This window comes from Amblyomma mixtum, chromosome 7, assembly GCF_055824585.1.
Source record: "Amblyomma mixtum isolate Tamu chromosome 7, ASM5582458v1, whole genome shotgun sequence".
NCBI classification, from domain to species: domain Eukaryota; kingdom Metazoa; phylum Arthropoda; class Arachnida; order Ixodida; family Ixodidae; genus Amblyomma; species Amblyomma mixtum.
This window is the reverse complement of record NC_143018.1, coordinates 7,889,326-7,916,391: the sequence shown is the minus strand read 5'-3', so window position 1 is coordinate 7,916,391 and position 27,066 is coordinate 7,889,326. Positions and strand designations below refer to the sequence as shown.

General features: G+C 48.5%; 1 protein-coding gene across 2 annotated transcripts in view; it reads left to right on the top strand.

The window, feature by feature from the left end:
- The window catches only part of LOC149334881 (uncharacterized), a 175,079-nt gene that overhangs the window by 40,098 nt on the left and 107,915 nt on the right, over positions 1–27,066 (top strand). Inside the window, exon 2 of one of the 2 annotated variants that reach the window (XM_089551518.1) lies at positions 6,165–6,257. The exons of the other annotated variant lie outside the window; for it this stretch is intronic. Coding sequence (XP_089407644.1) covers positions 6,165–6,257 — 93 coding nt within the window. The remainder of the gene's footprint in view (positions 1–6,164; positions 6,258–27,066) is intronic. 2 annotated transcript variants of the gene reach the window in all.

Genomic DNA, 27,066 nt, shown 5'->3' with positions numbered 1-27,066 from the left:
AAGAAAAAAAAATACAAGTGTATTCAAGCACGAGGAGTCAGTGCGAATAGTGAGAATCTCCAGCGAAGGAGGTCACTCGCGAAAAAAAGCAAAAGTCCTTATTCTTCTATGCCGACTGCTCTTTAAGGGCAACTCTAGAGGTTTTAGAATTCGACTAGTTTAAATGGGCTGAATGTGTGAAACATGCAAGTAAAGATTCATGGTGACAACACAGCGCAAAAAGACGAGGAACCAGAGAAAGAAAGACACAGGACAGGCGCTTTACCAACTAGCCCAGTTGAACATCTTTACCAACTAGCCCAGTTGAACGTCTTGCTAAATGCAAGTAAAGCCTGTGAAATCGTTTTGCCCTAGCATTTGAAGTGGCGGCGTAATCGCCGAACAAAGCGGCGTCGGCGTTAAGGCTTCTCTGCACAGCGACGGGCAGAGGCGCCGACAATGACGCCACATACGACAGCGCTACGTTTACAGCGATAAAACAGTTGTTTCATGGAAGAAAACTAGCGCCATCGAAGGCGAAGCTCAAAAAGCATTGTTTGGCAGCATCGGACGACGCACAGCATGCAAGCGAAGGCAGCGGAGGTGAAATTTCGGCGATAATGACGTCACAACGAGTTTCCTCGCACTTTCACAAAGCAGTGAGGAGAAGTCTGAACATCGTCGCTGTTTTAATCGACGATTACGTCACAATTTCAAATGCTAGTGCAAAAACCATTCGCATACTTTACCTAGGGGCTCCGTACATTCGAATTTTTGAATAACCTCGAATTCTGAAAAAACCATTCCAGCTTCCCCATTTCCCATTTGTTTTTCGTCGTTGTTGGCGTAGCACACAAAGTGGAACGCGTCCCTCTGGTTGGTCCAGATGGAGTGACGTCATGCGGGGCGCCATGAGAAAGCGTCATGCTGATTAGCTGAAATGTAGTGACGTCACGTATGACGCCATGGAAACGCACCACGCCGATTGGTTGGAATGACAGTCACTGATTGTTCCTAAACACAATGAAGTCGCTGGTGACGTCCCGATGCATGCAATACGGGGTATACGCGTGGCTCTAATTTGAGTGTAGCGGCATAAACGTGACAGACATCCTACGCACGTACACCCAAGGTAACTGCACACATCGATTGGAATCAGCATTTGGCACCACCCCAGAAGTCGCATAAATTCACTTTACTACAGTGCTAAACGTTTGGGCTTCTTTATTATTTTTTTTCTATCGCATTGAAAGCTTCTAGGCTTTTCTCACTAAAGGACGGACACGCGCACGGATGATAGGGTGTTGAGGAATTGTTAATAGTGGTTATGCGCCATCAAAGAGTGAAAAGGGAGAAATGAGGGATGTTTCCTGAGTGAGGAAGCTGAAATCTTCAGGCTCAGCCGGCCATTCGTTAAGCCTTTTGCGGGCGGTCGCGGCGACGCGCGGGCCTCGTTTTTGAGACCTCTGCGCTATAGCCTCCACAACACTGCACGCTTTTAGTGGTGTAGAGTGCGCAAGTGCGCGTCTGGACGCAGCGAGCGATAACGGAAATGTCAGCAGTGTGTACCGGGCAGCGCGTACCGCTGTTCTCAAAGCCGCATGGCCTCCATCGCGCTCTCTCTAGCAAAACTGTTTGGCCGCAGCGCTGGGTCCGTTTATTTGGCGAAGGCAGTGCTGCGCAATCTCGTTGTAGTCGCCCGCGTAGAGGCCAACCCGTAGCGGCGCGTTTGGCCGGGACGGGTTGGTGCTTCTGCGAAGAGCGTGTGCCACCTGGGACGGCGGGCGTTGCGGTTCGGCGGCGTCAGCTGCGATGGCGCTGTTGGGAAAAACCGGTGGTCGGATGTTTTTACAGTTAGGTGAGGGTGGTCAGTTAGCGTAACGCAGTAGCCCGCGTAGAAAGCGGAGAAAGAGTGCGGGTCAGCGTCTCTCGTGTTCGCCGCGGACACCTCCAGACGACAAAAAAACTACAACGTCTTTCCTCGCAGCCTTCACTCTAAGAGCTAGCGTAAAAAAAAAAAAAAAAAATAGAGATGAGGGTAGATGCAGAAAAAAAAAAACAGGAGTGAAATTGTGAAGTACAAGTTAAGGCCGGGAAAGCCAAACAGGCCGGTAAAAGCGTACATGTCCTCCGCAGCCCGTGAAATGCGGTATAAATGCGCGCAGCCAAGTAAAGTGTACAGTCGGGCGTACCTCAGGGCTCGGTACTTGGTTTTCTCCTCTTTTTTTTTTTAATTTACATTAATGATCTACCCTCTTGTGTTTCCCCTAACATTCATTTATTCGCAGATGATTGCGTCATATTCAGGGAAATAATATGTGACAATGACGTATCTTCTCTTCAAGCAGACCTTAACGCTATCTCTATTTCGTGCCAATCATGGACAATGGAAATAAACACCAAAAAATGTAAATTTCTGGGTGTGTCAAGAGCTTCAGGCCAGCTACCTTCATATCACCTTAACTGTTTCGTCTTGCAAATATCTTGGTATCCATATTACTAGCTACCTCACTTCGTCCATTCACACTTCTTACGTAATTAATAATGCTAATCGCATGCTGGGATATCTAAAACGTAATTTCTCTAAGGCACCTTATTCCCTAAAACTACTTTTATATAAGCCATTGGTCCACTCAAAGCTTGAGTATGCTGCAGTAGTTTGGGATCCCTTTCAACAAAACCTAATTCACTCATTAGAAATGGTCCAAAACAATTCTGCTCGTTTTATTCTTTGTAGTTATAACCGAACTGCCAGCATTTCTTCAATGAAATTGAATCTTAGCCTGCTATCTTTAGCATCTCGCCGTAAAGCCCTATAGGACTTTCACTTTTTCACGAGATATTTCATCATCCTTCCCTTCGCGACGAACTGATCTCCCCTCCCCAATACATTTGATCAAGGCTAGCATCACAATAACAAAGTCGGAATTCCATTACGCAAAACCAATTCCATGTTCCAGTCATTCCTTCCGCGCACAGCGTGGAATAACCTTCCTGCATCAACCGCTACAATTACTGACAACCAGCGCTTCAAGACAGCATTAGAAAGCACTGCATAAGTAGGAGCATCTATTTTTATATTTTTTTTTGTGTTTTTTGCACGAGCATTTTTTTTTTCTTCACGGTATTGCTGCGCTGTATGTAGCGTATTATATTCTATTAACCAGCACACCAAGTGCCCAACAGTTAATATTGTATAACTAGGAGCCATCATTTCTGTATTACTAATTAGTTTACTGCACTGTACATTTTTTTCTTGCTGGCCCTGAGGGTACACGAAATAAAAATAATAAATTAAAGCTTGAATGATTTGACGGATTTGAAATTTTACAGAAGTATAAAGAAAAAGAAAAGCCGAGCAATGTAGCAACTGCCACCACACCGTTTCAAAGGGAACGCTTCTATCTGCTATCTATCCATCTGAGATTAGGTAACATGGATACCACCGAAAGTATAGAAGACTGGACAGCCGGTGTCAGAGCTCAATTGCTAACCGCCGCACGCTACATGCGGAGGTCGTGGGTTCGGAACCCATCGGCTGTATATGGTTGGTTTTTCGTCTACTTTCTATTCAATTATCTTTCATGTCAGAAAGCGTTGCCCAATTAACTTTGCATTGATCTACACTAGAAGTTAAAAATAATACTAACACTCCCTTATGCCTTCGTCGGTTTCAGTTATTGTTGGCCTTCTTGGTATGGTGGTTGCGTTGTGCGGTTTTATTGCGAAAGCAATACTACTTGCACTTTCACGCCTTTGCCGTGCCGCGGCGGTGACCACCATTGACCTTCATTTGACCTTGATTGCATTAGATTGGATTAGATTGGATTGGATTGGACTGGACTAGATTGGATTGGATTAGATTACATTGGATTGCATTGGTTTGGATTGGAATGGATTGGATTGGATTGGATTGGATTGGATTGGATTGGATTGGATATGATTGGATTGTATCACCGATGCATCACCACAAGTCTAACCACAAGCACCACCACCAGCTACACTACCAGCTGTACCATGGCGTAGGTACGGATATTGCTTTCGCAATTACCGGGCTTAGCTAAGCCACAGCGAATTTCTTGGCTCGATCGAGGCGTGGCCTCCTGCGAACACTTCTTGAACTTTCCTGATTCAAAGCGGCACTTTTGTCCTTATGCAGCTTTTCTTAAGTGTCGATGTGGCCGCACAGTTTCCGAGTGTTCGTAGCCACAGCCACATCGGTCAGCCGCAGGCATTGTTTTTGGTTTTATTCAACTCAGCTTGAAATTATATCTGCTTCCCTATGCACTCCTCGCGCGCACAAATTTTAATTTCACACTTCATTGAAAAGCCGCTCACTAAACGTTCCGGCCCTCATTAACCTAGCAGTGAACTCAATTTCCCATGTGTTACGTCGTAGACGTTGTCTTTTAAGCGGCCTCAAAACACCGTAGTGCTTGAACGCACAAGGTCTTATTTTTTTTGTCCTTCACTCCACTTCAAACTAATATTTACTCTGTTGAACACGAAAAAAGAAAAACGACCTGCTTCAATGACTGGAAACGCGGGTGTCCTCGTTTGCTTTAAGTTTACGGCAACGAATAACCTCGCTGCCTCAGGGGTGGGGTTCAAGCCTGGCCTTGCTGTGGACAACTATATCCAAGCGGTGGAAGGACGCGGCGCCGTTGTAAACCTAAACGGCCTTGTTTCCTGTCCATCGCGCGAAGCAAATATTTTTTTTTTCTTTCGAAGCTCGTTTTGCGAAAATACCCCTGTTCTCGGCCTTAGCTGGCAAATGGCAGTCGCTGTTCGCTAAACGCCAGAATTCGAGTAAGTATACGACCGGTTGCTGACATGTGAGCTGTGTGAAGGCCGGCCCTTCGTACAGCCTGTGCTTTCTGACGTGCTGCTCCTCTCTCTGGCGGGTATGTTCGATGAGAAGCAGAATGCCAGCGTGATGCGCACTCTACCACACACGTGCTCATTCGAGTGCGGCTAACGATGCGCTGTTCCTTGACAGGCGCTGCGTGCTTGACGCAATACACTTTAGAAAGTGTGGTTGTGCTCTTATGCCGCTTTTGCCAAACGTAATCGTCATCGTCATCATCAGGTAAACAGGCTGCCCTTCTCACGCTATCAGGAGGCATCCAGAAGGGAATGCGCAGGTTCAGGTCACGCAGGTCATCGCCGCAGCGTGGGAACGACGCTGCGTTCGCCTGACCATTATATGTTAACAGAACGGTCTAGGGAACGTTGTATTAACATCCCTCACAAAAATTTATTTGGACAGTCTATAGACATTCAATAGACTCATGTCTATAAAGTGTATAGACTTTCTATAGACGACTCTTACACACTAGTCTGTAGGCAATACAAACCCTATAGACAGTTTATAGGCAGTCTATAGATTTATGTCCATACACTTTTAGTAGACATTTGTCTACAGACGGTGTATAGATTATGATTAGACAAAAGAAAATATCTATAGGAAGGCAATAGAGTTTATAAGAAGTCTATAGACCATTTTTGTAAGGGATGACCATTTCACTGACATAATTAACACGCCAGGAAGACCCTTCTATGTCAGTATGAACCAATGGCCTCGCATCAAGTTTTTGCTGAATATCTTTCTTTTTCTAAGTGCTTTTCTTGTTCGCCTATGGTTCCTTGCAGTATTTCTGAGCCTCTAGACAGAAATTAAAATAGTAAATGAGACTCTTGAGTGTTAGCCATAGTAGGATACAACTTAAAAAAACAGCAGTCGCTAACACTGGGCCGCGGTCCGCGGCGTTTTGTATTACTCCGCTGGCCAATCGCAACTGTAACCGAAATCGTCTTTTAAATGTTTGACCGTATAAAACAATTCCCGTAGCAAAATTCTAAAGCTCATAATCTTTTTCTTGTGATAAGCTTCTTGTTTAGGTAACAAGAAACGTTTCAGCAGCGGACTACTTTTTTGTCGTGGAGGAATTCAGTGCGCGGAGGCTGAATGTGGGCGGAGCTTCACTGCAGACTTAAGTTGTCGCCGACTATAGGTGTTCTGTTTCATAATGGTTGCGGCTGTAGAAATGCGGCCGAGTGACTTTAGTGGCCAGTTTATTTTTATGACCGCCTCACTTAGGGGGCGTATGTGAGTTGTGACAAAGAAACCGAGATCCCGTGCGAGGCGGGACCTCATTGGGCGGATGTCCACCGTGTGTTCGCAGAGTGTCCTTCGGAAGCCTCAAGGGCTCCATGGTGGAGACGCTCGTGTACCAGGACCAAGGACCAGCCCACGAACTGGCTCCGCTTCTCAACGGGTGAGTGTGGCGGCACTTTTCGAGACTGCCGAGACCTTGCAGCTCTGCGCACCAGATGGCCCCAGCGGGCAACCTCGTTCTTCACAAGGCCCGCACAACCGCAACCCTCGAAACTCAGGGCCGTGTGGCCGACGTGCGTACAAACATGCCCACCTTCCCTGGAGATTCAGCCACTGTCGTCATTTGTTGTCAGCCAGTGGAGCGCATATGGCAGGTTCTATCAGATCATGAATGGTAGCTTACCAATATCCCTCAAGAGAGAGAGAGAGAGAGAGAGAGGGAAAGGCAGGGATGTTAACCAGAAAGGATTCCGGTTGGCTACCCTGCACAGGGGAAGGGAATGAGGGGAATTAAAGAGGAAAGAGAGAAGTAACGGGAAATAATCACAGTCTGTCAATCAAGGCAGTCGCTCTCAAGAAGCGAAAGAGTGCCTTGTAAGCCTTGATGGCAGTTGACTGTTGTGGCCACGGACCGAGGATCTTGGCCTCTGTGAAAGGGCGAGGGTCCAGGCGGTCCAAAGCACATCGCAGCTTATGTCTTTCGGCTACAAAGGCAGGGCACTCACACAAGATATGGGTGATTGTCTCATCACAGGCGCAGTTCACACAAGAAGGGCTGTCGGCCATCGCGATCCGGAAAGCATACTTATTCGTGAAGGCAACACCGAGCCATAGACGACACAGTAGTGTTGCTTCACGACGCGCTACATTACACGGAAGACGGAGGCGCAGTCCAGGGTCCAAAGTCCTGAGGCGACGGTTGCACAACTCACCAGAGTTCCACGCTGAAAGTGTGAGCTCCAGCCTCAAAGAACGAAGCCCACATATAACAGCTGTATGTTACCGGTACTCACCTACGGGGCAGAAACGTGGAGGCTAACAAAGAGGGTTCAGCTTAAGTTAAGGACAACGCAGCGAGCTATGGAAAGAAAAATGATAGGTGTAACGTTAAGATCGGAATAGGGCGGAGTGGGTGAGAGAGCAAAAGCGGATTAACGACACCTATAGTTGAAATCAAGAGGAAGAAGTGGGCTTGGGCAGGGCATGTAATGCGAAGGCAAGATAACCGCTGGTCCTTAAGGGTAACGGAGTGGATTCCAAGAGAAGGCAAGCGTAGCAGAGGGCGGCAGAAAGTTAGGTGGGCAGTTGAGATTAAGAAGTTTGCGGGGATACGGTGGCCGCAAATGGCGAAGGACAGGGTTAATTGGAGAGACATGGGAGAGGCCTTTGCCCCGCAGTGGCGTAGTCAGGCTGATGATGATGATGAGTAGCGAACACAGCGTAACTCAATGGGGATGATTGAAACTTTTTTATATTGAAAAAACTATAGAGTACCGAGAGATTCCTCGCGAATATGGTGATTGCCATGGCCGACTCTCCCTCACTGCCGCAAAATCTGACCCATATAGATGCTCCCTTCGATCGCATCAACTATTTCCGACGGCCATAGAAAATCACTGGGATGTGCTGAACATTCGAAATTCCCGCCGTGGTTTAAGCATTCAGCGCTGCGCTGCACGTCGTGTCAGCCATGGAAACTATAAGCGTTTGTCCAGATTTCCCGGGCATGATTGTTCGAAAGAAGGCACGTGCTCAATAAATGAGCCTTCGACCAAACGCTTCAACCTTTTTGGCAACTCACCATCAAAACTTGAGCACTGGACGGAAACTGAACGGGTTCTCTAAAAGACACTCTGCGGTGTACGTATGCATCAGTGTTCACACTTAACGGGAACACCCAGTTAGTGCCCTGCTCCTGATCGCGGCTCAGGTGTGACAAGGAGTCCTGCAGAGTAACCTCTCTCCAAGTGATGCCAGCCGTTTCTTTTTGTTCTTTGTTTTTGCCAACAGTGTAGGTGCTGAAGGTTGTATGGTGTAAAGTACAGAAAAAAATAGTCTTCCCTCTAATAGCGGAACCCACCGCACACATTTTCCGGCCATTGGAAAAATGGCTAGTATAGCCCGTAGCGTCGTGTGGGCTTCGTTCCTATATTGCGTTTCAACTGACCCCGACGTACGCTGTGATCTTCGCAATTAGTGGGTTTTTCCAAACTCTGAGTAACCAGCTTGTGTGAACAGCATGGGACAGGGGAATTACCACGAAGGCGTGTTTTGAAAAACAATTACAGCCACTTATCGTCGGGGTACGACGAATAATCAGTGCTAGCTTGCTCTCGAAATAATTAACACAGTGCGGACGTCACGCATGACTGCCGCTGCTACTGAACTAGCACAAGCAACTGCGGTAGCCTGTATGAATGATATCTACGGCCTTATTCGTGGCTGAGGGCAAGTGTGTACTTTGTATTGCTCTCTGAGTTATAGGGTGATTCGAATTCGGTAGCCCATGTTAGCCTCTGCTGTAGAGGAGAATCCAGGGTCCCCGAGCCCGCAGCTTTGTACTTATGTACAGACGTGGACAAAAGTCTCCGGACCAAGTGATCCTCTAACGAAGAAGATAGCTCTGCTATTGGCCGGCGGCTGGAGACCACACTTGTGGAGGTAAAAGTTAAATATTTGTTCTGTCATCGCCACAAGTGCGGCCTCCAGCCGCTGTCTGATAGTAGAGCTCTAAGCTTCGTTTGAGGAACACGTTGTCCGGAGCCTTTTGTCCCCGACTGTATATATATGCATGTATATATATATATATATTTGCATTCTTTGCTTCGGTATTAGGCATCAAAACGGGTCGATGACGACAACGACACGAACAACGCAAAGCCGGGAAAACTAGATGTTTACTGAGGTCAACAGCAACAACTAGGCTAACGCAGCGAGCGCTGTGAAAAGTTCGATTCCTTGGAACGACGTTTGACTGGCGTTCCGCGTTTGAGGGGCGGGGTCTTCAGCACGTGGAATAAGCGCCACCGCGCAGTCCGAGCGGCAAATAAGGAAAGATATATACGCGCGCAGTCACCTTAACGGCCACCCGGTCGGTGCGGGCACGTTTCAAGACAGCGCAGTTCCCCCAGATGTATAATGCTCAGCAAGGAGAGCATGAAATGTGCAAGAAGCGGAGCATGACGAGTCGCGGCTCGTGAGCAGGCCACCCATGCATGCTCAGCGAGGTGCGGACACCGCAAGTATCGCGTGGAAAAGCGTCGTGGTTTCATGGACGATATATACGTGCCCGAACGAGGTCGACTCCGCGAGACCATGAAGAGGCGCATTATATCTGTGCGCAGTTGCTCTTTTTTTGCGGATATGGCTGCGTCTATACGTGGCCGAGGCTTTCACCGGGGCGGTGCTAACCCACCACGAGTTTAACTACGTCACAGCTGTTGCAAAGAATGCCGGTAGTTGTAGTTCAATCAATCAATCAATCAATCAATCAATCAATCAATCAATCAATCAATGAAATAATCAATAAGTCAGTCAGTGAAAAGTCAGTCAGTGAATGAATCAGTCAGTCAGTCAGCCAGCTAAAATTAAATAAATATATAAATCAAATATTTATTCAATCAATCAATCAATTTACTGGAAAATGGCAGCGCAGCAGTAACAAGGACGAGACGAGAAGGACGCAAACGCAAGCGCTGTGTTTGCGTCCTTCTCGTCTCGTACTTGTTACTGCTGCGCTGCCATTTTCCAGTATGCAGAACCAACTATCCAGTCAATATGTTTTAATGAATCAATTTATCTTCGTAAACAAAGCTCTACAGCTACAGTTCTTAGTGGACGCCTACTGGAACTGTGGGTGAAAACGCAGACCTCAGAGCGACGTTTGGTGTGCGACTTAACCAATAGATCAGTAATTATAAAATTCGCCTCGAAGAAATTTTCATTTTCAAACGACTAGAAGTCATATGTGAGGTCTTGTCCTCTTATTTCCTCTGTCTCGCATTGCGATGCCCTTAAAATCGACCTCAAAAAATTCTCACACGGCAGTGCTTGGAAACCTGAGAGAAAATACGCGTTCGAAGAACGCCATCAGACGGTGCTGTCCACTGTAAATCTCTGCGCGGCTTAACTCGGCATATGTTTTTGCCTTGAGGCTGAAAGCATAGCGGCCATTTGATGAGAACTACAGTCATCGGGACCATCGCGTAAGCATGTGCGCATGCGCAAATTTGGCGGGGATAAGTTTGCTGGAGGTCAGAGGCGGAATTAAGGTGACCGGGTTGGTGGTGATGACGATGACTATGAGCTGAGCAGGGGACTTTCTTCTTTGTAAATGGCTTCGTACCTGTAGCTTCTTTACGCTGCACGCAAAAGAGAAAAAGAGAGGGAAGGCTTTATTAACAGGAAGGGTGTAGAAGTCAGACGCAGGGAGGGAAAGTGGGAAGTGAGGGGAATAAAGAGGAAGAAAGTGCGAGTGGGGAGGTATGACGTCATAAGGCAGTGTGCACTGTCACGTGTCCAGGAAAAGGTTAGGGAGCTTCATTTTGCAATGACAGCGAAAAATAGCTTCAAACTCGCACGTCCGCCTACTGGCGAGTCGTCAGTAGGCGGACAGGACAACCAGGACAGAAACACAAAGAAAGAAAGGAAGAAAGAAAATAAAGGAAGTAAGTAAGAAAGAAAGAAAGAAAGAGAGAAAGAAAGAAAGAAAGAAAGAAAGAAAGAAAGAAAGAAAGAAAGAAAGAAAGAAAGAAAGAAAGAAAGAAAGAAAGAAAGAAAGAAAGAAAGAAAGAAAGAAAGACGAGCACTAACTTGCTACTGAATAAATAAATAAATCAGTTGCAAGTTAGCGCTCGTGTTTGTCTTTCTTTGTGTTTCTGTCCTGGTTGTGCTATAAATATGTATAGTTAGTCACAAATATCATCTCTTTTATAGTGACTGTACAGTGACAACTGTTGAGTAAAGTTCGGCTTTAACTGCTTTTTTTTTGTCTAGTTGTGATTGGTACATTGATAACAATTAGCATCGCCGCTGAGCGTGACGATGAAAGTTCTACAGAGGCCGAGACTGGCATAATGCAACGGATCAGTTTTAATTATACCCTGCTTTTATTCTTTTAGCCCTTCCTACAGTCGGGATCGGCCACTCGTATAGTGGATATTATTCACAGTGGAATTAAGCGAAGGAAAAGGGTGGCTGTGTTATACCTGCACAGCAGGCTTGCTTGTGGACGCAAGCAAATAGAATTTTTCAGGTTCCACGCCTCTCGGGACGTTTGGTAATGGTGGGATGATTTAGGCTCAGTGACAGCGATCAGTCGTTCCCTGTTCCCCACTACCATCCACTACGGTCCGCTGTGTCGCAAGATGTCGTGCCCAACCGAGTACACCTTAGTTAGCGGGAACATTGTCATGAAAATCTACCATAGTCTTGACGTGCGCATCGCAGGCCTTGCTGAAAGCCTATCTGATTGGTCAGCATACAGCGACGTCACGCACGCGCCGCGCTGATTGGTCGGAACGCAGTGACGTCGCACACTCTTTACCAGAGGAGCCAGATTCTAGATGAATGAATAATATTACGTATTCACCACGCCGAAAACAGCTTCCCTTGTGGTCCATGCAGATCTGTTTTCATTAAGTGCACCGCAGTTCGGGAAGACGGCATCAAAATGCACTTAGCACCGGAAGACGGAACGTTCTAAACTTTAACATGAATACGGCCTTATTCGATTCAATCATATGAGTGCGAAGTTCGTCGTCAAAGAGAAGTTCCTCGTCTGCGATCGTCGTATATAGCTTGCACAACGCTGCACCGTATTATTTATCAGACTGGATGCGGCTGTTGGGTGCGCACACGTGCCCGGCGCACGACGCATGTATGTTGAGTGGGTGTGCCCGCGATCCACTTCACGGCAGCCGGCGGGCCACCGCGGATGCTCGTTAGCCGAATAGAATCAGAGCAGCGGGCCACTGAAGGAAGGAAGGACCGCCGGGTACCTCGTGTGCAGCCTTGTCACCTGTCTGCCTGTCTGTCTCGGTGCGCGCGCGCGAGCGCGGAACGATGAGTAATACGCGTCCAGGAATTCCGTGACATCTATAAGAGCGGCGCGCTGCTGCCGATTCCGAAGGACGCTGTGGGAAAAAAAGACGAGAAAACAAAAACATAGCCGTGGTCCGTATAGAGGTACGTACGCAGCGACCGAACGCGCGCGCCCTCTCGCGTAGTATACGTGCATAGGGACGACGCAAGTTGTGCCCGTCGAGCCGTGCCGTCTGATTGCTGTCTTGCGTGTTCCGCACTGCCAACTTGTCTTCGGAACTGCGAGTTATGGCCGATCGTGGGAAGAGGAGGAGGGGGGGGGGAAGAGGGGAAGAAAGAGAAGGAAATGAAGGACGTTAAAGAAATGAGGCAGCAACGCGGCCAGCCCTCTTCGTTTTTTTTTTCTTTTTCGCCGTGGCCGCAGAGGCGTGCCGCATCCTTCTGCTACTCTGCGTGTGTGCGCTAGCCGCCGATTTCTTCCGTCTGCTTGTTGTTGTGTAGGCCGTTTCGGCTCTTCTTCCCTCTAATCCACCCGTTTTCCTATTTTTCTTCACTGCACGCGCGCTGTACGAAGAGAAATATATAGAAAGCAGGCGAAAAATGAGATCTGAACATTAAAAAAAAGAGAGAAATATCGTGTCCGGGACCCCTAGCTATCCCTGTTTTGCTTCTTTTTCAGCCAAACACGCACGTTTGCAAGAGCGCAGCACACGCATGCACGAGTGCGTGCACTACGCGTAGGCTCCGCGGAGCCGTGTAGAGGTTGATGGAATGTCGCGCACCGGTAATGCGTAATAATAGTAATCGGCGCTCGATCGGTCGACTCCTTAATCATCGCAGGTCAGTCGATCGATCAGTCAGGTTCGCCGAAGTGGCCGGGAAGCCGGCGAGAAATCTTTTGTTGTGGTCTGCGCGCCCCTTAACAACAAAGGACTCTGCGTACGGTATGCAGAACGTGGACCTCGTTAAGTTTGAGTGACGTCTGCAGAGATTTGGCTGAGTCAAAAGCGGGGCTATGCAAAGCGGTGACGTGAAAGCCCGCTTTGCGCGTTGCAGTACCTTAGCAAATGCGGAAAAATATATCATTAGAACGGGCAGCTACAGAGAGCCATTGCGGCGAAAACTCTTCGCCGAGATGAATCATGTCATAGTTTGCTATACTACAGCTCAGAGAGCCCGAGCTTTAAGTTCATAAATCTTGCCCAGCAGGATGGGGAGCTGGACAAGTTGATGCCTATTCATTCTTTTTTAATTTATTGAAACTGCGATGTTCGGTAGAAGACGTTATATTATGTTCGAGTGCCATCATACGTGAGAATAGATATGCAGTCATGGATCTTTAGTCAGTTAAATTGTTTCTACTAATAAACTGACCAGTCAATCACTGAATGAGCTTGGTTGCTGATTGCAATGAAAGGCAGTCATTGGCATTGCAGTCCTTTGCTTGTTTCTTTAAAAACACACTGCGATATTAGTTTCGCAGAGCATATTTTCTATTAGGACTTGGTTGCAACCCTGTACTTTACAGTGGGCGGTCATGGTAGGCGGTGTCGTATGTGGCAATAAATTTGCGGCTTGACGAATGTCGGGCGATTCTACGTACCACTCACACGTACCACACAATATCACGTACCGACCAATCCCAGTATTCACCTTGTTCGCGAAGACATCTGCGTAAAAAAAAAAATTAAATTGGTGCGCTCAGTCGCATGAGCCTTAGTCAAACAGCAGAAATAACAAAAACAAATATCTTTGCGCTGTAAAGGAGATTAGACAGTTTTAGTATAGCGTTTGCGTTTTTTGCGTACGCAACACGCAAGATGTTTGCGTACGCTAAATTCAAAGCGCGAACAACACCTTTAGGTGAGCGTTTGCGGACCGTTCCGCAATGGGCGCTAAGTAGACATACAACATCCAGGTTCAGCCCCGTTTGGGTAAGTACCTAGCGCCACCACACGTCGAAAAAAAAAAATTGAGGTCGTTTTGAGAAGTGCTAAAAATGGCCGTTGCCATGACGACATTGTACACAACCTGTCGTTAGGCTTACGGGCTTGAAAACAGACTGTTATCTCAAGAGTACCGGCAAGTTATCGCACATAACATTGCGTCCCAGTGAAACGAGAGAGAGCGGAAGCGAATACCACCATTTATTGCCAGTTGAGCGCCGAATAACTCAATGACGAGGTATTTTAGAACCGAAGCGGGCAAACAGGGCGCCGCCATGTTGTCTCCGCAAGCCCCGCAAAGACGCTACGCTATTTCCAGAAAATTGCGTGCGTACGCTAAACGCTAAGCTTCTTTTAGCGTTCTGCGCATGCGCATTCTACATGCGCTATTTTATTGCGTACGCAAAGGTTTTGCGTACGCTATACTAAAACTGTCTATTAAGTCCCGGCGACATTCGCTACATCGGGACTACTCTTGGCACAGTCGCAACAACCGCACGGCTTCTTTTCCCGGTAGCCCGCGTCCCCAAGCAGCTCATCCGGGCGAGGGCAGAGGAGGGGAGGAAGAGGAGGCGCGACAGATTCGACGCGTGTCGAATTCGAGCGAAGGGTATCGTGTATGCATCGCATGCGCGGTCAAGGCCCGGCGTGCGTCTCCGGTCGTGCTCCGCGTACCCTTGCCGGGACGCGTGCGGCGGATGCGCACGCGCGCCTGGTCTCTGGGCGAGCCGCAGGTGTGAGGGGCCCACGCAACGCCCACCGACGACGAGCCTGAGCTCGTGCAGACGCGGCGAGCCTTGTATTTTTCATTTACTTGGAAATGTATACGTAGAGGCTGGTGCCATGACAGAGGCGCTGCGGCTGCTCCCTTTTCGCCTAGGAAATGAAATCACACCACAACAGGCGACAAAACACAGCCACAACACGCAGTGCACAACGCAGAGAAGGCAGTGCACAAAGCAGCAAACGCTAAAAGCGAATGAAAAATAAACACTAAGCAGCGAGCAATCATATTCGCAGTAAATAGTAAGTAGTAAAAAAAACTCAATAATTGAGCAATCAACGTAACAAAAATTCAGGGGGCACTTTGGCTCTCTAAAGTGCTGCAAGGCGAAAGCGTTTCCTGGCGCACTGTTTTCTTCTTATTTATTTTTCAAATTGTTATTTGTATTTTATTTTTAATTTTTGTTTCTTTTCTTATTTTTATTTCTCTTTCTCTTCTTACTTTTATTTTTTGTTTATTTTATTTCATTTATGAAATCCATGCATTCACTAGATGTGCCTTTATTCATGCTCAAACCCTGAGCCTTCGTGGTGGTATATTTGCGGAATTGGCCAATCACGCTTTCTAATGTAGATTATAAGATTTTTGCCGAAGTACTGTCAAATCGGCTGCAGCTCGCAATGTCTACTTTGATTGGGCCTCATCAAACATGTGGCTTGCGGGGACGATCAATACAATCTAACCTACATGTAGCGCGTACGGTGTTGCAGTATTGCAGTGAGGCTCAAGAACAAGTAGCAATGCTGCAAATTGACCTGGCAAAGGCATTTGATCGAGTGTGCCATTCATTTCTGTTTGCACTTTTAAATCACGTTAATCTCGGTTCAATACTTTCTACTGGCATACGCCTTTGTAACAAATCCTGTACCACGCGCTTGATTGTTAATGGCTGTCTCTCGCAACCAGTCCCAATTCAGTCTTCGGTGAAACAAGGGTGCCCACTGTCTCCGCTCCTGTTCGCATTATACTTGGAGCCACTTTGCATAAGTGTTATAAACAGTAGAGCTGTCAATGGTTTCCGAATAATGGGCCACGAACTGAAGGTATTGGCTTATGCAGATGACCTTGCGTTTTTTTGTACTGATAAGCCAAGCATCGATGAGGTTATTCGTTTAACGGAGGACTTTGGTTCGGTGTCAGGAAGTCGGATTAATCGCTCTAAGAGTTGCGGTCTCTGGTTTGGTAGCTGGGGTTCGACACCTGCTGAATATGCTGGTATAACATGGACATGCAGGCCACCAAAGTACCTTGGCGTCCCTCTGAGTGCCTATAAGCATAGCGCACATTATTGGAAAGACCGCGTGTCAACTCTTCAGCGCTATGCTCAAACGTTTGTCCCCCATGGCCTCTCAATTTTTGGCAGGGCGACCGCCTGTAATCTGTTTCTCGCCACTAAAATATATTATGTACTGCAAATTATTCATTGCGCAAGACTTCCTATCCAGCGTTTTCACAGGGTTTTCGCTACTTTTGTGTGGGATTCGTCTTTTGAATCCATGAGGCGTGATAACCTTTTTCGGCCTGTAAGCGCTGGCGGCCCTGGTCTAGTTCACCTGTATGTCCGACAGATAGTGTCACGTTTCATGTTTTTCTGTGACACTACTCACCCAATAGTACGTTCATTCCTGTAAACAAATTTAGTTCATGTTTTACCCAACCTCATTGTGTCTTCCAATGTTTGTGACCGTCCGTGTTTGTGGGGCATAATGCAAGAGGTGTATTTGGCTGTCCGTTTCCTACTTGTTCGTTTTTCTCCTGAGTTCCTTTTTTTAGTGTCGAGGAAGAAGTTGTATAAGGATTTGATTAGTATTCTCTTCCCTCCGCCCATGTACCGCTCTCTGTATGTTGGTTTACCGGGGCATGACGTACTCGAAAGAGTACGTAAGATGCCAGTCTCGCCGTGTACAAAGACCTTTTTCTTTAAGTTACACACCGGTACGTTGCCCGTTAGAACATGGTTAGATAAAAAGGGCATTTTTGCGTCTACCGTTAATTGCCGCCTTTGTGATGAACCAGAAACAATTGAGCATTGTTTCATCAGTTGCAAAGATGCAGTACTCTTCTGGGATATCCTGCAACGCACATTTAAAAAAAGAATTCATCTGACTCCACATTCTGTTCGCTATCTCACTGCGCTGCCATTTGTTGATGAACCCCTGGACATGTTCTTTCTGATTGGACTGCACAGCCTCTGGAAAACCCGCATGATGGACAGACACTGCGAACCTGTTGTGTCTACAAAGGATCATTTCAGTCGAATGGTTGTTCATTTAAGAGACGTGTATGCCCAGACTGAGTACGAACCGGAGTGGCACTCACTATTAGTGATGTGCTCTGCATTGCCCCTTTTCTAGTGTATGTCTCTTGAATATGTATTGATTACCACTGTTTTCATAATGGCTTGTATATAGTTCATGTACATAGAACATTACATCGCTGTAATAAATACCATGTTGAAGAAAAAAAAAGCCTTCGTGGTGGAGTGGTAGCGTCTCCACTTCAAATGCCAAAGGCCCTGGTTCGATTCCCAGCATCGACACAGTTCTTTTTTTAAGTAGTGACTCTGAAACGCGGACGCACTTGCTAATATTCCTTGGTCACGACAGTATGAGGCATTAAAGGCTTTCGCCTCTAAAGGCTTAAAGGCCTAAAGGCTTTCGCTCTTAGGCGATCCTCGGTATTTTTTCTGTTGCTGCTGATCCAATTGTAGATCCGCGTAAGGGCATACGACGCGATTGAGTTAATGGGCTAATGGCTATATCTGCGGAATTGGCCTTTGCGGACTTCATTCATGGATCCCTAGGAGTCCTCATACTCCTCCTGGCGCAGTGGTGCAGTGGTTAAGCGATGCGCCGCTGCCCTGCGATGGCAGGTGTCTGCCAACGGTGAGGATTGTGCGACTCAGGTTGTTAAACTTCTCCCTACAAATCATCGATTGAGCTGTCCCCTGCCACGGTGGGCAGTTTGCTCGCAGTCCGGCTGACAGGTTGTGATGGCGTCACAAATTCACGTGACGTAACAGAAAGGAACAGCGCAGACAGAGGATGATGAAAGTGAGTGACACAGGCGAATGACATCGTCCTGTGTCTGCGCTGTTCCTCGAACCAACCATCCCGCAACAGTGCCCTTGTGAACTTCACGTGACCTACCTAACCCTTATAAAAATGGTCTATAGACAGTCTATAGACTTCTTAATGACTCTACTGACTTCTTACAGATATTGCTCTTTTTCTATTCATAGTCTATAGACTCTCTATAGACAGAAGTCTACTAAAAGTGTATGGCCACAAATCTATAGATTGTCTATAGACTGTCTATGGCATTTGTATTTCCTATAGACTATTCTCTAGGATTTGTCTATAGACAGTCTGTAGAGTTTATAGACAGAAGTCTATAGACGCTCTATAGACTGCCTAAAACGTTTTTTGTAAAGGAAGTGGCCCACCTGCCATCTAGGTTGCTTTTCTCGGGATTTTTCGTGGATTTTTCGCTCACGGCCAGCGACACCGACGCCGGCTTTCCTGCGACAACTCATATCCGCGGACACTCTGTCATGTCTCTCTATAGCGTGCGGACTAGCGTCATTGTTTTTATTTCTTTTATTTGTCCCGCTCTATAACGTCTCTACGCAGAGCTGGAGGCGGTAAAGCACGGCACCTATAAGAAAGCAGAAGCTAGTATCGGTAAAGTGAACGACGATGTAGGATGTCATCACATATATGTACAGTCTTTGTCAAAAGTAACCATGCTGCATGGTTTGCTTCTAGCTTGTGTAGTGGAGTCCTTACAGCTTTCCTAAAGCTGAAATGGTTGTTAAAGGTAAGGACTGGGGGTCTCCTTACCTTCCAACATTTTTTGATGTTTAGGAAAGTCACAAGGGCTCCACTATACAAGCTAGCAGCAAACCATGCAGCCTGGTTACTTTTGACAAAGACTGTACATGAGTTACAGCAAACGCAGGATTAACTGGTAAGAGCGAGAGAGACAAAAAAAAAAAACGTAATTTTCGGACAAAAAAAGGCACACCATGGGCGCTGCCTTTCCGCTAAAATTTATTACTGAAACGCTGCCCAGTGTTTGCAAAAGCACTCTGAAATTCCCATATATTGGATCGAAGGTGGGAGCCATCTGGCTAGGCAATGCTGGTGGGCGGTTCATCTTTAGAGTGGAGGCTTCACTCTCTGAGGCCGCATACAGACAGAAGCCGGTATTCTCGCACTGTGACATTAGTAATGCTTTCGCGTAATATTTTACCGCAGGTTTGTTTTCAACGCTACAGTGTACAAGTAGCGTGATTCATGTCTCTCGGTGAAGGATGTGCACATATTCATAAACGGTTTGCGCAGCAGTGTCTCGCTGCCAAGTAGAAAAGTACGGTAAATGCGTGTTCGCGTTCCGATTCGGCCAGACAGTACGTCTGCGTGAGCACGAGTTTGGTCGGTTTTTGATTGGCCGCCAGTTCTCCTGCGCTGGCCAATCACGACTACGGGCGAAGAAATGACGTCTTCGTCACGTGGAATCGTGGTGTCGTTTGTAGCCGTATTATGTGATGATACATTTCTTTTCCGTTCCATTTGGCCCTCTGTCATTCGTCGTTGCTCCCACTGGTGTAGGGCATTAGAGCAGACGACACGCTGGTCGTGACAAACATGCCCATGATGGCACCTGCTTGCATAGACGCGTCCATGTCGCGCTGGCCGACCGGCGACGATGCCCAAGAGAGACGGAGCACTGCGACGCGTTTGACACGCCTGACAGTGCTCTGTCGGCCGGTCCTAACCCCGGCCCCTGTGTTCCTAAGCGGCCTTTTACAGCACACGGTCGCCCCGTGCAATGCATACCGTATATACTGTATGTGGGACGCCATTCATTATTCACGTGATAGTTTCGCAAGAATATGGTGAACCGCGCGCGAACTGCCCGCTCTCTGGCGCATACTCGTCCACTTTTGGGAAGAGTTCGCTCGATAGACCGTCGCCACCGCGGCATAAAATATACGAGAATATGAAGGCGGCGAATGCTCGTTGGGGGGCGGCTTTAACGAGATGAGCCCGAATGTCGAGAGGAAAAGTTGGGCGCCGGTACGTGTACGGCGATCCGGGTGTGCGCTTTTTTATTTATATCTGCCTATATGGAGGCCGCGTTGACAGGCGAACGCACGCCCACGCCTCCTGACGTCAGTTCGTTTGCATGTGTGCCCTCTTTCCCCCACCCGCTCGCTTGTCTCGGCACTGACAAGGTCAATTGGGTCCGGCTAATTGTTACGAGATGTCGGGCCAGAAACTGCGCCGGCTCTGCAGAGGCGTGCTTTTTTCCGCTTCGCTTAGGGCAGGAAATTAAAGTGAATAAATTAATCGAGTGCCAGCGGCTTCGGCGAGTTAGCCGACAGTGCGCACGGCGTGAAGTAAAACAGAGCGAGTTGACGGGCTAGTTGGTTCTGCACGGTGAAAGCGGAGAAGGTAGTGGTTGAGTATAGTGCTAAAACGCTCGGTATTCGGTAGCTGTGCGAGGTGGGAGTCAAACCGTTGGTATCCTGCACAGCGTAACTAAACTTTAAGCTTAGACGACCGCTTCACTCTGGCGACGTGTAGCGCAGTAGGATACATATCTACACTTGAGCCCGCTGCGTCATCCGAGCTTGAGGCGTCTTCATTATTTGCCATCTTTTGCGAGGTTTCGACGAGTCGGCTCGGTCTCGCCGAGTTGTTTGTTTTGAAGGGATCGATTGATTCATTGGCTGACTGACTGACTGACTGATTGATTGATTGATTGATTGATTGATTGATTGAGTGAGTGAGTGAGTGAGTGAGTGAGTGAGTGAGTGAGTGAGTGAGTGAGTGAGTGAGTGAGTGAGTGAGTGAGTGAGTGAGTGAGTGAGTGAGTGAGTGAGTGAGTGAGTGAGTGAGTGAGTGAGTGAGTGAGTGAGTGAGTGAGTGAGTGAGTGAGTGAGTGAGTGAGTGAGTGAGTGAGTGAGTGAGTGAGTGAGTGAGTGAGTGAGATCCTACCTTTCAGTCAGTTTCGTCCGCCTGTAGTAGTAGTAGCAAAAACATCTTAAATGAAGTACGAGTATGTTCAGCTCTTGTTTGAAATTTCCTTGCCCTGCTTGTGTCGTAAGCGATCCTGCAACGTCCACTATCGGTGAAAAGTTGACAGGCCAACACAGGCTTGCTGGAGAAGCGCGTAGAGAACTACCTACATTAAAATCAATTGTTTATTTTCCAGAAGTATTCTATGGTGGGTTACCTGGGCTAAAGGCTTCTATTGTCAGCTTGACGAGGCCCAGGACCCAATACAGAACAAGGCAGGGCACACCAAGCAAAGCAACAAAAAAAAATAGAACATTTGAAAGCATAAAACGTTAGTACATAGCAGAGATGTGTACAGTCGGGGACAAAAGTCTCCGGACCACGTGTTCCTCTAACGAAGCCGATAGCTCTGGCATTAGTCGGCGCCTGGAGACCACACTTGTGGAGGTAAAAGTTAAATTTTTCTTCTTTCATCTCCACAAGTGTGGTCTCCAGCCGCTGTCTGATAGTAGAGCTATAAGCTTAGTTTGAGGAACACGTGGTCCGGAGACTTTTGTCCCCGACTGTACATGTCAGATTTGGTGACTACTAGGACGTGTGCACAGTTTTTGGTGTAATCACCCCTGGCGTTCTCTAGTGCTTTGGGGGAAGAAACAAGTCCAAGAGAGGGAAGCGTTATTAAAATAATAGAACGGAAGAAAAATATTCTGGACGATAATGGAGAGTTCTCCTATGACTGCAAACGTAACCGATTACGTTTCCCTGGGTACCAAGAGTGTAAATCCCTCGACAAAGCGCCCTTGCCTTCGTGAAGGGTACACGCAGTTTGGGCAGCAGCTAGGACCAGCGTAACGAAGGGTGCACGGCGCGAGAGAAAACCAGACGAGTCCTATGTCCCCGTTCTCGGGTGTCGTTGCCCTTGCGTCGTATAGTTTGGAAAGGGGAACAACTTTTTTTCCACCCTTTCTATTGCGCAAAAAACTTCAACCAAGGACCACAGCGGGGACGATAGCGATCACGTGTCACCACTGGCGTCCCGGGAGACGGCAGCAGCGGGCGTTCGGTCCACGTTGCATAGGTACAGGTGGAAGAGGGGGGGGGGGGGGGGGGGTGCTTATTTATCTGCACGGCGCTATAAAAGGACCCGCGTATCTCGCCGCGGCGGCGCCCCTCTGTACTACGTGCTCGCGCGCCATGTTGTCGGGTCGGCGTCCCACGTCGGAGAAACCGCAGCCTTTGGTCGGAGAAGGCACAGCCTGCTTCTCCTTGTTTCCCCCGTGGCCTAGTTGAATTGTTGTTGCCCCCGGTGCCGGCTGCAGGGACGACGCGGATGTGCCCCCCCCCCCCCCCCCCCCCCCCCCCCCCTTCGACAGCAATATATAAATGCAGCCTACATACGCGACCGCCGATAACGACGCGCGCGACGACACGTCTATAGCCGCTAATTGCGGACACTTATAGGCAGGCGTCCTGCAGCTTTATTCGGGCTTTTTTGGGGGGCCATTTTATTCCAAGGACGCTTGGACTGGGACCGTAATCATTGTTGCTTTTATTTTTCGTGGACGAAGTAAGACGAAAAGAAAAACTGGGCAAAGATGGGCAGATTAGTGCCGCCTGGCAATGACATATCTTGAGGCGCACTAGTAGTCTTTGCGATGGAAAGACGCGTTTGCGTCCGAGTGAGGCTGAGGAAAACAAATTTGTAAATCGGACTTTTCAACCCTTGAGGGAGGACGATTTATGAATGAACACAAATTGCGGCAGGGCAGTTGTGAAAGATTATACATGAAGTCTGAGTTGTTTCCTTTCCCAACGGATGGCCGTCGGACGAGGGGAAAGGGCTCAGTGCTAAACCATTTTTAGTTAGGTTCAGTCAGTGGTGCATTTTTCTTTTTTTCGGAAAATGTCGGGAAAAACTGGTGTTGCTTATAGTCGCAGCGTTATAGTTTGGTTTACCGACGTACGCTCGTGCTGTTGTGAGTCCTGCGTGTTATCACGAACGCTCGAGTGACACTAACAAGGTTTCAGCTCCAATTCTCGGCAGATTGAAGCGAATATTGTTCGAAAACCGCGGCGAACTGAAGGCCGAACATGAAGCCTAATGTGCCGTCCTTATGGTTTCCATTTAAATCTGAGTGTGTCGTGTGAAATTTGCGATTGTCTCCATCAAGGAATTGGTGGCATGGCAGTAGCCTTGGATGCCGCTGCAGTTCAGCCACCATCATTCATCTGCAGAGTGGACACCTTTGTGTGCGAGCATGTGTGTGTATATGTTCGTGTGCCACAGTGTACATGCGCATTTGCAAAGTTTCATGTGCGTGTGTAACTCGATCGGCCATCAAGAAGAAAATGAGTCGGCAGGGCCAATGGCTGGCAACATGCACGCACGCTAACACACACACACACACACACACACACACACACACACACACACACACACACACACACACACACACACACACACACACACACACACACACACACACTGAAACACTGAATGCCGCTCTCGAAATACACTCGGCTAGGCCGAGGATATATATTCCTCGCTATCTCGAGCGAACGCCTGCAGACTGCTTGCAATAGGCGGTGGGTGGAGACGAAGGCGTCGGTGTGGTGTGGGAGGCGTTGGAAGCGGAGAGGACCGACCATCTTCTCTTCAGAGCGATGAGACAGAGGGGTAAGGGTGAGATGTGCAGAGGGGGATGGGCAGGGGTGCCGCATAGCACTCATATCTCACAGCGCACGCGCTGAAAGAAAGAAAGAAAGAAAGAAAGAAAGAAAGAAAGAAAGAAAGAAAGAAAGAAAGAAAGAAAGAAAGAAAGAAAGAAAGAAAGAAAGAAAGAAAGAAAGAAAGAAAGAAAGAAAGAAAGTGCCGTAATACCCGTTCTTTACCTGCGTGCACGTGCTTGTTGCGCCACATCCCTCTGTCTACTCCGATATAGCGGCGCTTCTATTTCCTGTAATGCCGGTGATCAGCAGTGACGACGCAGGTAGGCATTTCGGCAGAGTAGCCGCTGTGGAGAGTGTGTGCATCGACCTCACTATACGCAGCACTGTAGCCGCTTTGAGCGAAGGCGCATATTCTTCACTAAAGCCTTTCACGCGATACCCCATACTATGAAAGCAAAGTCCTTTCCACGTCTCCAGATGTGTGCGCTGGCCAGAATCCCCTTAGCTGGGAGGGGGACCCCGTGTTCTCGCGCGAGTGAGACCATTTGCTGTCAGACTTCGATATCTTTGCGTTTTATATCCTCCGCGAAAGGGAACGCCTCTCTCTCTTTTCGTTCATCTCCGCAGGGTGGAGTCGTGGTCGCCCTGCAGTGCCGCTGCATTCGTGGCGCTGCCTTTCGACGACCATCTACTCGCTCGGCGCGCGCGTCGTCCCCCCAGCCGCGAATTGACGCGCGCCGCCAACCCTGTTCCATCCTCGACCGCGGCTCTGTTTGTTTTTCTCTTTCTTCTTCGGGCGCACCGCTTCCCGTTTACCCCCACCTCCTTCCCGTGTTATCTTTTTTGTTTTTTCTTTCTTCCACTTCTTCTTCTTCGCCATGGTTGCTCATTTTGCTGCTCCTCAGAAAAAGAAAGGAAGAAAGAGAGGCAAAGAACATCGAAAGAAAGAAGCTCGCCGCACTTAACGGCCCGCCGCGCCACGCGCCAGGGGAAGCTTTCAGGAGTCTCTCACCGCAGGAGAAGAGCGGTGGCGTTATCGCTGCCCATATATTCACCCACTGGACTGCTTACCCCTTTTTATCCATCAGGCACCTGCGCCTTTATCGGCCCCGATTTCTGCCCAGCGTGTTGGCTGCCGTGGAGGCGGTGCGATCGTGTATATATGTATAGTTTAGCGTACACGATCAATGGGACGATACAGCACAACAAACCCAGCATAGTTCACGGACCACTCGCGCCGCCTCCACTCCGGCCAACACGCTGGGCAGAAATAGGGGCCGATAAAGGCGCAGATGTCTATATATATAGTTTGGTTTCACATAGGACAGGTGCCGCCAGATAGACGGAAGTGGGACCGTCACTGCGCGCGCTCAGCAAAAGTGTCCGATGCACGCTAGTCCCATCGTCTCGAACGCGTTCGCGTAGCACGCCGTGGTAGTGGCATTGAACAAGGAGCAACGTATTTATTGCCCATTGCTTGGAGGATTTCCGCACCGATTTACGGAACAAAGCGAAACTGGTCGGTCGCACTATTACTACTATCGCTGTTGCTGCTACAGCTACTGCTCGTACTGCTACTGCTGTACTGGTACTGCTGTAATTCGTACTGATAGTACGGATACTAAAACTGTGCTATGTTATTGCTGTTACTTCCAACTGCTACTGCCACTTTTTACAACACCGCTCGTAGAGCCCAAATCGCTGCTTTCCTGCATAGGGCAGTGACACGGTGTTCTGATGGGCGTTGTCTTTCGTTTTCAAACGTCCACAACCAGTGCATTCTAGCCCGATTTCTACCGAACTCGCTTAGTGCAACATATCACTTCAGAACCTCAGTCCTTAAATCCGCGGCTATATCTTCCGCGATTGCTGTCTTGCACCTAGAAAACGTGCGCAGCCAGCCGTGAGCATTACCCCCCGAGCATCCATTTCTTTATGGCACCAGTTTGACGTCGGCAGTTTACGATTGCAAGCATTACTTTGTTTTTGCGCCGAAAGGTGCCGCTACTATCCGCGGAAGCTCATGGTTTTGGATGACGCATGTCCTTTGAAGCGTGCCGTGCGTAGGTGAAGCCGCGCAGTTCTCGGTGGTCTCTGTTGCCTCCGCTTTACTGCACAGAACTTCCTAAACGGAACGCAGGCGCCAACGCCGACGCTCAGAGCGCGCGCGCACGCCACGCAGGGCACTGCAGGGTAGGTGGCGTGGTTTCGTTCTTAGCGTCGGCGTCCGGGTAACCGGCGCACCGCGAGCGGGGCCACAAACGAAGAAGAAACTAGCACAACCAGGCGCAAGGCACGCTTTGCGATCTATATTCAGAGCGGACCGGGTTGATCCTGCTGGCGCCGGCCTCGCGGGAACGGGGCAGAAGCTGCGGCGCGCGCGTTCGCCTGCATGCATGCACAAGCAAGCAGAAACAGAGGGAACACACACCGTGTGCTCTCTATCTAAGCCGTGAGCCGCACCACTGTAGCGAAGGGGGCTTCTCCTTTGGCTGCTCGCGCTGCCTCTGAAAAGAGCTCGTAGTAAACCAGTAAACCGTGGCTGTGAGGAGTGCCAAGGGATTCGTATTCAACCTCCACGCATGCACAATCACGATGAAACAGGGGAAACGAAGCACTGAGCTAATATGCCGGAGCGAACACCACGGCGGGAGCACGGCTGAACCCCTATGCTCTCCTCGCTAGAGCTCGGTTCGTGACTTATACGAAGCACAGTCGTGCTCTAAAGGGAGCGTATATGGGGTCCTCTGGTGTTCGCGATAGAACACTGATCTTCAGTAGAGCATGGCGAATCGTTCCCTTAAGAAGGAGCGGAACTCCTGTCGAGATTTCCGGAATGGAGAGAGAGGCTGAGATAGACACAAACCATTTTGGCAGAGAGATTTCCAATGTTTCCTTGAATTGGGTGCGTCTACAGCTCCTCCTCCCCTATTTCTCTCACCCGCGTTGCGTCAATTTAGTCGATCACTGCGAAGCTGCTTCGCACGAAGTGGCCTCGGGGAGACTGCTGCCTTGCGATGTGCGCTTGTTTAGAACGAGGTATTGAACGCGTGCACAAATAAACAAGCACAACCAGCAGAAGCGTACGGTAAAGTAGGGATGAAGATGCATGGCGAAATTAACCGCATACCGATTAGCCAAGCGTCGTGCGAACGCTAACCGCTTTCGCATTGTGATGAGCTGGCCCGGTTCGTGTCGTAATTTTCGGGTAAGTAGGGTGCCGGAGCGAGCTGCTTGTTCGGAGTCTGCTGGAAAAGGAGCGTGTAGTGAAGGTAAGATTTGAGAACGAGGAAATAAATACGTTCACTTCGACAAACGGGCCAGATGCATGGAAAGCGACGGCTGCCGTATAGCTATGAACGCGAAACGAAGATAAGTGAAGGCACATAACAGGGTCAACAGTGGCAGCCTGGTCTGGTTTGCTGGCTAGTTTATCTATGCGTGCGATAAAAGACAGCTGCAGCTAGTGAGCGCATGGAGAACCCTGATAAAAAGGCGACT